This window comes from Pagrus major, chromosome 23, assembly GCF_040436345.1.
Source record: "Pagrus major chromosome 23, Pma_NU_1.0".
Taxonomy (NCBI): domain Eukaryota; kingdom Metazoa; phylum Chordata; class Actinopteri; order Spariformes; family Sparidae; genus Pagrus; species Pagrus major.
The window spans coordinates 21806959-21823130 of NC_133237.1; the positions used below are offsets into that span (position 1 = coordinate 21806959).

Consider the following 16172-nt stretch of genomic DNA (forward strand, 5'->3'; position numbering starts at 1 on the left):
TTAAAGATCATGATCAACTAAAGATCAAGTTTTATGTATATGTCATGCTACAACACATGATTTGTACAATGAAACGTACGTCTAAGTGCTGTATCGTAGGCAACTGGACGTGTTTCAGTTTCTTGAAGATGTTTCGCCTCTCATCCAAGAGGATTATTCAGCTCTAACTAACTGGAGAGAAGTCAGTTAGTGGAGGAGGTGGCCTGCGACATTACTTTTCACCCACCTACAATGCAGCACTGAGTTCCCGCCCCATGACAGCTTAACAACCATTCACACCTGGGCTCACCTAGCTAAGTGGCCTTAACGACTCACAGAGTTTAAAAGCCTGCAGCTCCCCTCCAGTTAGTCCCGTCCAGTTGCCTACGATATAGCACTTAGAATCACTGTGACCTGGATAACAGAGAACCTTCATCAACAATGACATGTAAGCTGTAGTTCCTTCATGCTACACAAGAAAAACTACTATTTATGATGTGCTGAGGATGACTTCAGGTGCCTCACAACCAGAGGAAATCAGCTGCTGTGTAGTCTGGTGGTACAGCTGCGGATGTGTTGTGTTGTCTTTTAGTATCCTCACCTCACCGAACTCACAGATGCTCGGTAGATAGGTACCGATGCTGTCCTAGGCCGCGCATTAACCATGCCAGTTTGCGATGTTTCCAGTCAGAATGTTTTCTATCGCTCCTCTGTAAAAGTTGACATCAGTATCAAAGAGATACATTGCCAACATGCTCTTCAGTTTCTTCCATCAGTATACTTAATTCATGTTTTGAAAAGTAGCCAATGCATTCTTCACCTGATATTTCCCATCGGCACGGGGGTGATAATGACTTTTTGGGTGAACTGTTTCTTTAAGTATGTGTTTCAGATTTACCCTCACAGTGTTTAATATCATTGTGGTTGTTCCTGCAGAGATCTTCTGAACTGAAGTTGAGCAGTAATGTTTTGAAGATTGCAGATGAAACTACCTGCTCTCACTTTTACCCAGCCTGCATCAATCAGCTGTGTATTTTTCTGAATTTCATCAAATGTAATTTAACGATGTTTTCCACAATATTTCATTATGCACACTCATCTTGAGGAAGACTAGCACGGTTTCCTGGGTAACGCTCATTGTATGGCATCAATGATTCATATCCGCTTCATGCTGCAGCGTATCATCTCGTTCCATCTGTTGTAGTGACCCGTTTATAAACTGATGTATGATGATGGGAGGGAAACGGCTGGAAGCTGCTGCAATGTTGTGCAAAAACCATAGTCGGCAACATCTCACAGCACATCGCTGGTGGATAATGTCCAACCTCCAACTGCCATCACTGTGAGGTGAAATGCTGCTTTTAGCATCTAAATCATCACCTTGGTCATTGAAAATAAGATCCAGATGGTGAAATTGCTGGTTCTGGAGGTTATTCATCATGATGGCACAGAAGGATATTGTCTTTTATGACACGATGCGAGCATGTAAACAAACAAAATATACCAAGGTTTGGTGTACAAGCAGAGATCTAACCCCTAACCCTAACCTTGATGAGGAATTTGTGTTCAAGATCATTTTTTCCACAGCAGCTCTGAAGAATGGCTCACCGTGCTGTCAAGGCCATTGTGATTGACATGCTGCAGTGCCAGCAGCTTGTTACCATGGTAACCTGTATGATTTTTTGTATGTGTGCGCGTGTGTGTGTGAATAGTGTCAATAATAATAAAAAACACTGATCCCATAATCAATGAAAGTAATATGAGGCGACACTTTATTCTGTTGTTGTTTTTTCCTCCCCAGGAGGATTTCCTGGGAGGACAGATGGTGAGAGAACAAATACGCTAACATGTTTTTTGTTTTGTTTTTTTACAATCCATCAACCTTACCTGATATTACAATATGGTGGAGACAGTTTAAATTAAAGAAGAATGTCATGCCGAAATAATGTTTACCATAAAAGTAAACCTACAGGAGCATATGACATAATCACACTCTGGTGGAAATGAGCGTGTCTCACCACATTTCCTCAACAAGCTTAGGAAAGCAATTATCAGGACCGTCCTAAATAGTTTTTCCTTTCACAGCTGCTGTTCAAACTCCAGATATAGCAACAGAAGAAGTGTCTGCATTCCTTTATGTTTTAATGATCAAACTCTCGCTGCCTTTTTCCCGGTGATTTGGTGGCACAGATGGAGGCGGTGTGGTAGATGGAAGGTGGATCCTCGTTTAGTCTCGGTTAGTCTTCTCTAAGCTGGTTTAACGAAGCAGATTAGCGCTGCCCGTCCAATTAGGAGACGTGCAGGACATGTGCTTTCCTGAGTGAGCTAATTGGCCAGATGTAGTCACCAGAAGTAAACGTTCTTTACCTCAGTCTTCATTCTCACATCATGTAACACTGTTTGATTGTGTTTCATCCTGCATGCAGGCCCCTCAGGCTGCTTCCTGTTTTGATCAACTCATAAAATACAGTCAATTCAGCCCTCTGGTGGAAGCTTCAGGCAATGACAGATGATGCCAACTTTAATCCAAACAACTTTTACATATTAGTAGTTACTAGTTCATTACTGGCTACTTCTATGACCATGTAAATGACTTTTTTGCTGTATATGTTTTCCCTTCCTAAACTTGGTCATTAATCAGAATCATTATTCCACTTTGAGTATTATTATCACACATATTAAACTCTAACTAGTATTGTGTCTTCCCTCTTGAATTTATTTTATAATATTTACATTGATTGAATGTAACTTAGTATATTTCATCAACTACAATTAAATACAATTAAGGACTGTGCTTGATTATTCTATTTTCTGCTCTGCAGTCTGATAATCAGAAAAATGCTAAATATCAGATATAATGAACGGCCAGGCCGATTATCATATCCTTAAATGCATGTATAATTTATTTTTTCTTGTATTTTCAGTCATTTTCATACTTTAAGACTTTACTCAAAACTATTTGAATACTTAAAGATAATTCAAGACTTTGACATACTGTTCATATGGGTGACTTTCACATGTACCAAAGTAATATTCTAACACGATATCTGTACTTCTACTTAAGTATAACGTTTGGGTACTTTTTACGACTTTGAATATTCATAGACGAAATTACATTTTTACTTTCTTGTACAATACCTTTCAAGTTATGCACACTTGAATATAATTTACCAGGCCTGTGTAATTATACAAGCATTCCTACTTTTGTGACTGAACCACACAACTTTGTATATTCTTTATTTTAATCTCTTTTAAGTCTCGTCTGCAAATGAAATGAGTCTTCAAAACACAAAGAGGACTAAAATAGGAGGAGGAGGATAAATGAGTGTGTAACATGCAGGATGTTGGCAGCAGGTCCGGGTCTGCTGCTGGCTGCACACACATTGATTTCCTGGTTCGTGTGGGCGGTAGCATTCTGAACTGAGATTGGAGTCCATCAAAACTATGTCTTCAATTGTTATTTGTGGATTTTATATAATTAAACACTACACAATACAGCAGCAGACAGTTGAGCAAACTTGTCCTTGAAAGGAACAATATACCTGAACAGTCCCAACAGGAATACAGAACTTGTGCTGATAGGAAGTCATACTTTGTTCTGCACATGGTTGTTATTGTTTATGTTTTGAGCTGTTTAAGCCAAGACTTCATTGTGTGCCATCTGGCTCTCGGCTGGGGAGCCAAACAGTTGATTAAAGGACGCAATTAGCGTGGAACAGGTTCTGTCGGCTCACCCGGCAGGGATTAAAGAATGCGCTCATTCATTGTGACAAACACGCTGTCATGCATATGTAGGATAGGCGACTGGCATTTCTTCAATCACTGGTTTCCTTCAAGAGCACAACACTGCTCCTGAAATGTTAACATGAGGTCAGCGTGGTTGTTTTTTTGATTACCAGGATTTGTGCATCAGTTTGTGGTGTTTCAGGAGGAAAAGTGCCTCATAATCACATTTCAGTTTCATGTTTTCACCATCAGCTTTGTATGATACCCTGGAAGGAGGCAAGAAGAAAAATATTTTGTTTGGTCTTGAAAAAAACCTAATTTATTATATAATCATTCAGCTTGTTCAAACATCTAATCACAATCACTTTGTTTGACCAGAATCTCAGCTGTTTAAAAGAAAACAATAATGGTCACGAATATCACAATTGCAAAATACATCACTTTGAACATCATTACAACATTTGTTTTTAAATGAAATATAAATGTGATTAAAGATTTCTTTGCAAATTTGTGATTTGCAAAGTGATGAGAACAAAATATCTACAATAAAGTCAGGTCTGCTGCTTTCTCTCTTCAGACCCGTGCAGTGGGAGAGAAACAGTAACAGCCAAAAATATTGATGCAAATATTAAACAAACATTTAGATCACAGAGAAGTTTTCGTTTCCATGCAGACAGTTTTGGTAAACATAACTCATCATGAGCAGTGGACAGACACAGAACGGAGAGCCACCTAGAGGAGCTCAAGCATTTACAGAACAATCAATAAGAAGACGTCAAAGTACAGCCAATAATGTTTGATTGACAGGTGATCTCTGCGCAGTGTAGAAATGCGGCAAAAATCTGCTTTCGGCAAAAAACATGAAGACAAAGTAATTTTAAGAATTAAAAGTCAGAATTTAACCCACTCTCCCTTAACTGACTTCTGTCTATTTGGGTTTACAGAACCCAGCAGTTTCTCCCACAAAATCACGAATCCAAAGTCCAGCATAGAGAGGCTGAGTGAATGTGGTCTGGACTCTGTGGAGGAGAGTCATGGTTTTAGACACGCTGTAGAAGGACAGAATACCTGCACTGTGATCCAGGTACACTCCAACTCTGGAGGACCGAGGAGCTGAGACAGGAGTTTTGACATTGTTGTACCAAAACTTATAACTGTTTCGGTGACAATAAAACGCCCAAGATTTATCATTTCCTCCAAATTCACATTCATCCAACCTCCCTGCTCTGCCGATATTCTTGTATGCAACCGCTACACCAACTCTTCCCCCTCTCCACTCCACCTCCCAATAACAACGTTCAGTCAGACTCTCTCTGCTCAAGACCTGAGACCATCCAGTGAACCTGTCTGGGTGACTAGAACAAGGCTGTTGTTGAGCCTCTTTAGTTGCTTTTCTGTTCCCCTCAGACAAAAACAGCTGTGGATGTGCTGTGTTTGGATCCAGTGTGATTTCCTGTGAATATTTTAAGAATTCAGCTCTGGTCGTGGGTTCTGGTGGTGGTGGCAGTAAAACATCCACCTTAGCGACTGTCACTAAGATGTCCGTCCATTTCTCCCTCAGAACGTCCTGTAGTTTATCTCTGACTTCTGACACAGCTGCTGTCACATCCTCAAAGTACCTCAGCGGACGGATTTCAATGCTGGGTGAGTCTGTAGACTCGCTGAGTTGTGACAGTGAAGGGTAGTTGTGTAGAAACTGGTTGTGATCCTCTGTGTGTGAGAGCTTCTCCAGCTCAGCATCTTTCTTCTTCAGCTCAGTGATCTCCTGCTCCAGCTTCTCCTGAAGCTCTCTGACTCGACTCACTTTAGTTTTCTGCTGCGATCTCACCAGCTGCTTCACATCAGAGCTTCTCTTCTGTACGAGACGGATCAGCTCAGAGAAGATCTTCTCACTGTCGTCCACTGCTTTATCAGCAGAGCGGTTGATGTCCTCCACCTCCTGTTGAAGCACCTTCACATCTTTCTCTCTGTCCTGGATTCTCTGCTGGATGTTTTGTCGACTCACCTCGAGGTCTCTCTGCTTCTCAGTCCTCTCTGCTGCAGCTGAAACTGTGTCGTGGCCTTTGTGTTCATCCATGGAGCAGAGATAACAGATACACTGCTGATCAGTACGGCAGAATATCTTCATCACCTCATCATGACGAGAGCAGATGTTGTCCTGGAGCTTCTCCGAGGGGTCCACCAGCTTGTGTTTCTTTAATTGAGCCACGTCATAGTGCTGTTGGAGGTGTTTCTCACAGTAAGAGACCAGGCAGACCAGACAGGATTTGAGGGCTTTCAGTTTTCTCCCCGTGCAGACATCACAGGCCACATCCTCAGGTCCAGCATAGCAGAGATCAGCAGGAGCAGCTTGGAGTTCAGTCTTCTTCAGCTCCTCCACTAAAACTGCCAACATGGTGTTTTTCACCAGGACAGGCCTCGGTGTGAAGGTCTGCCTGCACTGAGGGCAGCTGTGGATTTTCTTCTCTTCCTTTTCATCCCAGAAGCTTTTAATACAGTTCATGCAGTAGCTGTGTCCACAAGGAATAGCCACCGGATCCTTCAGTAGATCCAAACAGATCGAACAAGAGAAGGTTTCCCGCTCGAGCTGAACTGCTTTCTGTGCCATTTCACCTCTGTGTGCCGATGGCTGTCTGAGTTTCACTTTCCTAGAAGTGAAACTATTTTGAGCTCCGATCTAAACACCATGTGTTTCTGCAGTGAACAGGGCCCGTCTGCTCTCGCACTTCCCCACGTTGGTTACACCCATCTTCAATCTGTAGATCTGAAGGAGAGAGATGAGGAAATACGTAGTCAGAGTGGAGCTGGCTGTGTTTGAGAGCAGGAAGAAGGAGGAGTTATAAAGGGTTCAAGTTTCAGCTTTATTGTCATTATGCAATACAGGATTGCACAATGATATGCAGTCGCGGCCTTCTTCACACACACACACACATGCAGAAAATGTGTGATTTAAAGACTCACCGTAACTAAATACCCTCTATTCAATGTAAAAGGGAAAAATACAAATTCGGTCAAATGATTATCTAAGCCATATAAGCATACATCAATTAATTTCAAGTCAATTTAAAGGGGTAACTGCTTCCTAATGATTAAACTTGTTTACACTGACAGCAATTACAATCCATTGTCCATTAAAGGTTTGCATGTGGATAGTAGGGACGTGGTTGGGGCTGTTGTGTCCCTTGTCAGAAACTTACAATCCACTAAGACTTATCAGATTTATGTCCGCCTCTCAGCAGCTCTGATGACTCAAAATCTGCAATGTTACTTCTGCTAAAAGAAAAAAGTTAACATCAAAATGTTTTTGCTCGAGAAAGCACAGCCTCTGTTAGGAATGCTACAGATGAGGGCACTGCAGCTGTGAAGCAACATTCTGCTTCTGATCAGGTGAACTCAAACAGCTGCTACTGATAATTTCTCTACTTCAGCTAAGAATATAAATAAATGAAAACATATTTTCAGTTTTAGCACCCCAGAAACAATACGTTCTTTCTCTTTGTGCTGATATAAAATGGGATAATTGCATGTAAACACTTTCAGTTAAATGGGATATTCAGTAATTTGTGGTAAGCAGAGCAATGAAGCAAAACCTTAATTGCAATACCATTAAAGTTTTATTTTCATTTGCACAAATTAGAGGTAGAACAACCTACACAAACAGGAAAGTGGGACATTGAGATGAAGCGTATGACTTCCATGACTTTCAGAGCTCATTCCTCGCTGAAGGTTGGACACAATCGGGCAAGTGTTTGTGGGCCATGACCCAGATACTTATTTCCAGTCCTGGACACTGCACGACGGCATCATCTCCCATTTCAGTCCACACACTCACGAGCGGTGCACTCATTCGACAAAGACACTGTGTTTCCTGTGTGAGCTCACAGACGCTGTTTAGGAGCGTGAAAAGCTCACTTGAGCGGTAACATCTGGGAAGGCTGTGTTTACTGTGATTACAGCCCTGATGGTGGTGCTGTTTACTGGGTGTCAGAGGGGGAAATGAAGGCTTTGACTTGACTATCAGCAGTTTGATCTGAAGGGATTTCACCGAGCCAAACCCAAAACCAACTGTGGTGGACCAAAATAGAGTAATTTACTGCATGTTCATTCAAACTCACAGTCAATAACAGGCAGCTTGTTTGCAGGAAATTAAATACATAGCATCTGTTTTTGACAGATCAAAATAACAATGATGTCAGCTTTATTTAATATCTTTACTGAATGCAATTTCTGTCATTGTTTGGGTGTCTCCACATACAGTAAATGCTCAGTTCCTGTAGAGTCAGTGAGCTTTAAGTTTAGTACCTATGGCACCATCTGCAGGTGAATATCTAAACTTCACACATTACAAACCAGCTGATGTTCTCCTGCTTTTACAGCACTATTTCTTCTGTAGAGGCTTCCCACTCTGCAAAGTTTGCACAAGTGAAATGCTCATCTTGTATTTGCTGCTGTGTAGAAGAGCGTATACTGTGAAACCTCTCGACACCCCCTCATGGATCATTGTTCACTAATGTGTAATGTCCTCCTGGATTCACATTTTCACATTTATTTCGACTTGTTACTGAACTTCTGCCACTGTAATCTGTATATTTTGTGGTTTTGTTGGTCTGTTCTCTACATGTGACATCTACTGGATGTCTGTCCTGTCAGGGAGATGAATCCCTTCTTGAGGGTTTCTTCCATTTGTTTTCCTGCTACATGGATTTTTTAGGAAAGGGAAAATTTTCCTCACTCAACTCAAGGGTCCAAAGACAGAAGATGTTGTACACTGAGGCACTGTGATTTGTGATTTTTGGCTATGGAAACAAAATTGACTTGACTTGAAACAGCCAATGAGGTCATGCACATGTTCATATTATTAAGGGGATATGAGATCACTTAATAAGTATTTAGCGACCGTAGACTTCATGGGTCTGGTCTGAAACCGTGTTGTGATGCATCAAAACACCTTAAAGAAATGTTCATTTCCTTCTTAGGAAAGGGTTTAAGAGTTATCACATATTTTTACTGTAACATTTAAGGTTTTAAATAAGATCTGAATCCGTCAGCTGGTGTCCCTAAAATATATACATACATACATATACATATATTCAGAAATGCCATTCTGCATAATGAGTACTTTTACTTTTGGCACTTTTATAAAGTATATTTTAATACTTTGCTTAGGTAAAAATGTAATACACATCTTTTACCTATAACGGTGTATTTGTACACTATGTTACTGCTTAGATCCGTGTACTTCTTCTGCCTCTGCAGACAATGCAGCTGAAATATTAAAACACTGGGTTCAGAGGGGGGGAAAAAAAGAAAGAAACATGTGTCACAGCAGACTTTAAAATAGAAACGCAGCGAAACCTCAGCTTGCCTTATTAGCTCACTAAATTTCCAAACAGCTTTTTTTAAAACCCCAATGAATGAAGTGTAGTCAGAGGCTTTCCCAAAGCACAGTCGACCTCGCAGTAATAAGGCAGGCAGCGACCTGCACAGTATTCCAACAAATAAAAGTAGTGTTGAGAGGACCGGCTATCTGATCTCTCACTGGCTGAGTAACATTCGACCTTCAGTCTGAGCTTTGACTGAGTTTCAACAGAGAAATGCTCGAGTTACCTTTTCTTTGTGTGACTCTGCTGCAGCTGTTATCCTCAGGACTTTCAAGGTAGTCACAGAAAAAACACAACTCTAAATGTAGCTTAATTTAGTGTAAAATCTTTTGTCTTTTATTAAAACAATAGTCAACTTAAAAGGCATCTGCAAAAACACAACTCTGTGCTTTCACACTTTAATTAAAAGAGCCGGAAAATGACGTCCATTGAAAACATGTGTGAGCTTGGCTCTTTCTCACATTGTCACAAGTAACACTGTCTTTAAGATCACACTGTACAGTGTACTGTGACACACCACACATACATCTGAGCTCCACTGATCACAAGAGCCCTAACCTGATAAAAAGGCCAAAGCACTACAGTATGTGTTGATCTTTATGTTGCTGACTCTGGAGAAAGACAGGAAGTGTCATTGGTTATTTTTTACAGGAATGTCGTTAACATTTTCACTGTAACATGGTCTATTTACAAAAGGCACACAGGACATGCAGATGCAGTTTTGTCAGTAAATAGTACACATTGGGTGTTCGTAACCACAGAGAAAATCTGGCCACAGGGCATATTTCCGGATGAAAGGTGCTCTCCTCAAACATTTGGCAGCGTTTCTGTCGCACTTGCACAGCAGCTTTTCACATTTGTCCTCCAAATCATCTGCAAAGAAGAACACACACAAACATTGTGACATTTCTTGTTGTGCAAATGCTTGCCAAGACTTGGTTGTTGGTATGAGGAATTTGGCAAAGTTTCGTAGTCCACAAAACATTTCTAGAGCTTCATGGCAAAACAGTGTTGTAGCATTCACCTAAACAACTGAAGGGGGACTAGTTTGAGAGCGTTAAAAAAACACCCGGAAAAAAACAGCTTGTACGACATAATCCAAGTCCCCGGAAACCCCGAGATCGATGTTTACACCCTTTTAGGTCAGTATCTTCACTGTAGCTGCTAAGCTAGAAGCATTAGCACGCAACCCATCTGCAGTGGGTGCACAACTTTACACCAAAGGTGTAAAAAAGGTCTTTTAAATCAATTTGGGATCTTGGGGCTTCCAGAGACTTGGATTACACCAGACAAGCTGTATGGATTCATTTGAGTTGTTTTTTCACATTTTAAAACAGGTCCCCGTCTACTTCAGTTGTTTAGGAGAATGCTGCGACACCGTTTTGCTGCGAAGCTCCAGAAAAGTGCGGCATGACGGTGAGTAGATGATGTCAGTGTTTTATGCTGCTTATCATCGTGTTTTCCTGCGCTGCCGCTAAAAAAAAGAGCAGCAGGTGTCTTATATTCCAAATACAAACACACAAATATTTGCACAGGCATTAAAAAAACGTGTTACCGCACTCAGCTGTCTTGTCTTCACACGTCCACTGATACTGGTCTGTTTTGGTTTGGCAGCCGAGGCGTTCTGCATCTCCATAACAGCAATCATGTCTGTGGCAACACCTATGTACATACAGAAAGATTAACAGCATGATAAATCTTTTATTGTGAAGGCTGAACTCCAGACTAGACAAGACAGGGTCGAGAAGGCAACAGTCACAGCCCTGTGGTTACAATCACACCACGGCTATTTTAAAGGCAGGGCAGGATCACCGCATGCATTTTCACAACAGATAGTTAGCAGTTAACTGGTTTGAGGGGGTTCGATGCCTTGCAGCGAAAGAGGAAAATAATAGCCGGCAGTTAGGATTTGGGTGTGGAATTTTTGGACCTATTTTGAAGTACCCAATGGACCATGTGAGTCTGCTCAATTTGGATACCATCCCCTCCTTTCCATCCCATCGCCCAGCATTTGTGGTTTAGTCCACTCATTCAGAAGCGGAAACTGTGTGTAGGCTATACGTAGGATGACTGGGAAGAACCAAAGGCATCCAGGAGGAGGAAATCATGTGTGTGAGAGGAGGGCTAACCATCACCACTGCACGCTGAATTATATCTTTTACATCACATAATGTATAGGTGGACCTTATATAGAGTGTCAGCTGAGTGTTTACATTTTGCTACACACTATCATCACGTTTCTGGCCATGATATTCTTGAATTCTGTCTTTTTAAAAAGCTGTTTCCTCACCAGTCTGCTCTGTCTCTGGGCCAGCCTTGGCCACCCAGTCCACAGTAGCATCCGTACATCATGTAAGCCAAGGCAGATCTCCCCGTGCTGCATTTGATGGCTCCTGCCAACTCTAGTAACCCTCGCTTGGTCCGCTGGGACCTGCGTGTCGCCGCAGAGGCCACAGCCACTGTAGAGAGAAATAAACAAAGAAAAGAGGAGGAACAACTTACATCTCCACCTGAACAATTGTCACCCATACACATTGTTAAGTACTGTTCTGTCCTCCTGCTTTTGTTGTGAGGTTTTGATATACAGCACAGCATTCAGGGTTGGATATTGTCTGAGACAGTTAAGTGTTTGTTTTCTTTTGTCCACCTTTTCAACACTGAGTTTATTAGATACACTTTCGTAGTCTAATACAGTCCTGCAATGAATCCCACTGGTGGACTTGGCGCACTTTATCATGTTTTTTCCGACAGAGATAATGAATAAAGTGTCCTCTAGCGTGCTCTTCCAGTGGAGAAAACATTGTGAAGTGCCATCTCTTTACTGTAAATGTATCAAGACTTTCTGCGCGTTGGTGCCCTTTTTTTATTTTTTTGCCCCTGCCCCTCAAACATCCTGAGTCCGCTACTGAAGGTCGTAATGCTCAGTTAAGTCGGGAGTGCTTAAAGGGTCAACTTCATGATCATTTTAAATGCTGTAGTTTGTGTTGCTGTTGAACTGTAGACAGGGACGTGTTTCCAGGTCTGCAGCTCATGATTATTTCCAATGTTGATTAACAGGTTGATCATTTTCTAAATTAATCCATAAGTTGTTTGGCCCAAAAATGTCAGAAAATTGTAAAAAAGAAAAAAAAAAAAAGAAAAAAAGGCGATTTGAGGCTGAAGTCCTCAAATGTCTCGTTTTGTCCACTACCCAAAGATATTCAGTTCACTCTCATAGAGGAATAAAGAAACCACAAAATATTTACATTTAAGAAGCTGGAATCTGACTTTTTTTCATCAAAAATATACTCAAACCGATTAATCGATTATCAAAACAGTTGGCAACTACTTGATTTATCAGTTAATCGTTGCAGCTTTAGCTGTTTCTGTTATTTTGTCCACCCCACTTAAATAACTGAAACACTTGTGTGTATAATACAACATGATCATACAGCTGAATCAGCACCTCTGTTTAAGAGCTTGAAGAAAACCTGAACATCACAGCCTTCATGAAGGAAGGATACCTGATAAACTGGCGACTGAGTGCACAAAGTCTAAATGGCCACAGGATGTAAAGGTAACATGCACATTTTAGTCTGTTTCTTCACAAGACACATGCCTGTGTTTCTGCAGTGCTATAGGGAAAAAGGTCTCCGAGGGTTGACTTTACACTTAGTCACATCTCACACCTCGTGAACACCAGGAATCTACCCTCTGTCTGGGCAGACGTTCAGACTTAAAATGATGGAAATCTTGTGGAACTAAATTTTTTGGTTTGTTTACACGTCCTCCCTCAGAATAACACTTTCACTGAATTGCTGAGCAGATGTAAACACAGGGTTGTTTCCCCTCGAGGCTGTTACCTGCACCGACTGCCTCTGCATCCCTAAAATAACTTCTGAAGTCTGCTGCATTTCAGCACTGATCAGAGATCCACAAGAGTCAATAATGAACTTACCTGACAACAGGAGAAGTATCCGGTAGAACGCAGTCATGGTATGCAACAGGCAGCTGAACTCCACACGAGAGTCACTTACACTCTGAGTGTAGCTTTGAGTGGAGAGCTTTTTTTAGATGCTGTTTGAATAATCTCCTGAGCATCACCATTGGCCAGAGGCTAATCCAGTATTTCTCAATGTTGACGCCCCCTAGAGGAAACAGCCTGAAGCTTTTACTGCTTCTTCTCAGCTGGACCAGAGCCTCTGTGTTTGTACTCCAAGTTTAATCTGCGCTGGTGTCCTTTGTATCAGATAAAGTAGATTGTGTGTAACTTTTTTAAAGCTTTATAAAAAATCTAATTTATCCAGGTAGCAATGGAAATATATATGTTTCTATATGTCCATCATTGAAGACTTGTTTCATTTACGTAACATCACAGTTTTTTGTCTTAATGTTCTTTTTGTCTTCGTCCTCGCCTCTAAAAGATATTCTGGGATTTTGACCACAAGATTGAGGAGAAACGTTTGCGACTCTTTTTACTGAACCACATGTTGCATAACAGGCACGAAGGCAAATCAAACACTATACATTTTACAGACCAGTCACTCTGGATGCTAATTTTAATTTCAAATTAATGGTTTACACATAAAACTCAAGTCATTTTGAGCCTCTGAGCACCAGTCAGGCTGCTGTTCCTGAGCTGAGGCACTGAATAATGGTTAACTGGAACATTTTTGCAAATTATTATGATGTCACAGTGATGATGACCTTTGACCTTTTGGATAAAAAATGTCTTTACTTTATCATTCTATCCTTTCAGAGAACTTTGTGTAAAAGTTTGTCATAATAAACCTCACACATGCCTGAGCCAGCACCACTAACAACAACAGAGCAGCCATGCTAAATCAATTCTTACGTGCCAAACTAGCCCCTAGGCAGAAATTATGCAGATGTGTGACATGGTGGCGTAGTGTGATGTCACAAAGTCACGAAATCAAAGGCGGGACTACTGCAGGGCGTTTCAGGCACCTTTTTCTGTGGGAGAACGGAGTTCCTGTTGGTGCGGACATTGACCTTTTTAACCTTTTTTTTTACCTTTACATGCTCAAGAACATGTATAAAACACTGAAGGGAAGGAAAAAGCAAAAAAGCACATCCTGCATTATTTTGTTCTTAAAATCTATTCTAATAAAACAATTGCAGCCATTATAAAGAAGCTAAAACAAGTGTGATGAGATTGTTAGATCTGGATAAAAGGCTTGCAGCTGAGTTCTGTGAAGTCTGTAGTCGTATTGAAAGTTGTTTGATGAAGACGCGAGTAGAGCCGATGATTATGTTGGTGCAAATGAAAAGAAACCAAGAAACATCTTGAGCTACGGGGCTAACTGTTGCTAACCAATGCACCCAGACTTGTAGATTACGGTAATTACACTCTCATAATATAGTTTTTCCTCCAGACTGAAGTCTCTAATCCATCTTTTCTTCCTGTTGTAAATAAACATGTCCGTGGGGTGAACAAAAGCAGCTTCACGCCATAAAACAAACACTCAAACAGACTGTAGCTGTTTGTATTGTCAGCATGACTTACTGAGCAGCAATCCGAGTGTCTAAGTTTAACAGTGGAAATTGTTTACTTGATAAATTGCACACCTGGTCTGAAAATGGCATGAATCGTGTCATATCATTGCATTTCATCTTTTTATTATGTTTTCTGAGTGTGTATTTTCAGCTCTGCCGCACCGGACTCTGTTGTCGTTCATAATGTGGTAATGTCAGAGCAGCTAAATCATAAAAGGCACACGCTCTGGGTTGTGATAACAGAGGACACATTCACAGTTTTTGTGTGACTTAGTTCCTCAGTGATGCTTCTGCACAATGTGAGATAAGCGCCTCCTCCTGGCAGTTATTATAGCTGCCAGGATGACTGCAGCGCATGAGAGGGGACGCATCCCTCCATCCCTCTGTATCTGATCATTTTCAGCTCAACCAATCCATTGTCGCAAAACATCCAGTCAACATTTAGATTGTATCACGCTGAACACACCTGACTGAACATTTTAATGTCAGTGTGAAGCCTGAATAAGTCACAAATGTGCACTGAACTGAGCAGTGAGTGAAACACTTTGGGGTGTTTAATCCTGGCTTTCGTGAGAAGGCTGAGGTAAAATGCAAATAAGAGATTTAACTAAAACAAACAATCCAAAATACATTTTGCGGATTAAACAAGAAGCACCGGAAACATCCAGAGGATTATGATTGTTTACTTTTTTAAAGAGTGTGCTTAGGAAGAAATACTCAAAAACACATTACAAACATGACTCTGTCAAAGCAAACTGACTGAACTATCTGTTGTTTTCTCTTTAATGGGTTTGACATTTCACACAAACAAAATGCAGAAAAGCGAAAGAACTCTTCAAGTTAACAATTTCTCACTGGTACCAGAGGAGAATTACTGCTGTTTTCTTTTTATTCATATTTTTTATCACTGAATGTGCTGTAATCTAAAAAAGCAAAACTGAACTCTTGTAACATGATAATTCATCATATTAAAACAATTTTTTTTTAAAAAGTATAAAATGTAACACTCACTGTTCCACATTTACAGGAGCACGTGCTCTGAGAGACAAAGTGTGTTGAATTATTGAAAAAGAAAACAAACAGGAATTGTCAGAGGAAGAGGATTGCAGAAAGTAGAGTTGAGGGCAAGAAGAGTTTTCATTGCTTCAGGCATAACAGTCTGAATTGCGATGTTTTTTTTTGCAGATTTGGTTGAGGACATGGAAACAGGGTGTCCTAGCAATATAGGAAAGATTAGCAGTGTTAGACTTAATATGGAGCCCTTTTTATGGATTTTTGATGCCATATAAATTTTGCTAAATAACTTTCAAGATATGGTGGCATAAATAAATAATTAATCGTCACATTTTTATTTATTCTCTTGCAAGCAATGATGACACTGGGAGGGGGAAACACCTAAGAGCTGCTCTGAACTTTAGATGTCAGTATAGCAAGTTTTTGATAAGCGTCTTAGCCAATGAAAAGTTTCATTTCCTGTAAAGGCATGACTTTCAGCTTCATTTCCGTTTATGTGGCAGCGCTCTGTCATTTCCCTGAAGGATTTCCTGTGTAACCTCCAGTTAGTTGTGTTTGCAAATAACAAAACAGCAA

At 40.7% G+C, this 16172-nt stretch overlaps 2 protein-coding genes across 2 annotated transcripts; both read right to left on the reverse strand.

Annotated features, from left to right (window-relative positions):
• Window positions 1-3996: 3996 nt before the first annotated feature.
• Window positions 3997-6446, reverse strand: LOC141019926 (tripartite motif-containing protein 16-like). The gene has a single exon (XM_073494957.1). The coding sequence runs from the start codon at window positions 6311-6313 to the stop codon at window positions 4634-4636; it is 1680 nt and encodes a 559-aa protein (XP_073351058.1). The 5' UTR covers window positions 6314-6446; the 3' UTR covers window positions 3997-4633.
• A 3364-nt stretch (window positions 6447-9810) lies between these two features.
• On the reverse strand, window positions 9811-13060 carry pla2g10 (phospholipase A2 group X). Its single transcript, XM_073494295.1, has 4 exons — window positions 13024-13060; window positions 11377-11545; window positions 10642-10748; window positions 9811-9959 (listed from the first exon to the last, which is right to left on the reverse strand). Exons 1-4 carry the CDS (start codon window positions 13058-13060, stop codon window positions 9811-9813), a joined length of 462 nt encoding a protein of 153 aa, XP_073350396.1.
• Between the last annotated feature and the right edge of the window lie 3112 nt (window positions 13061-16172).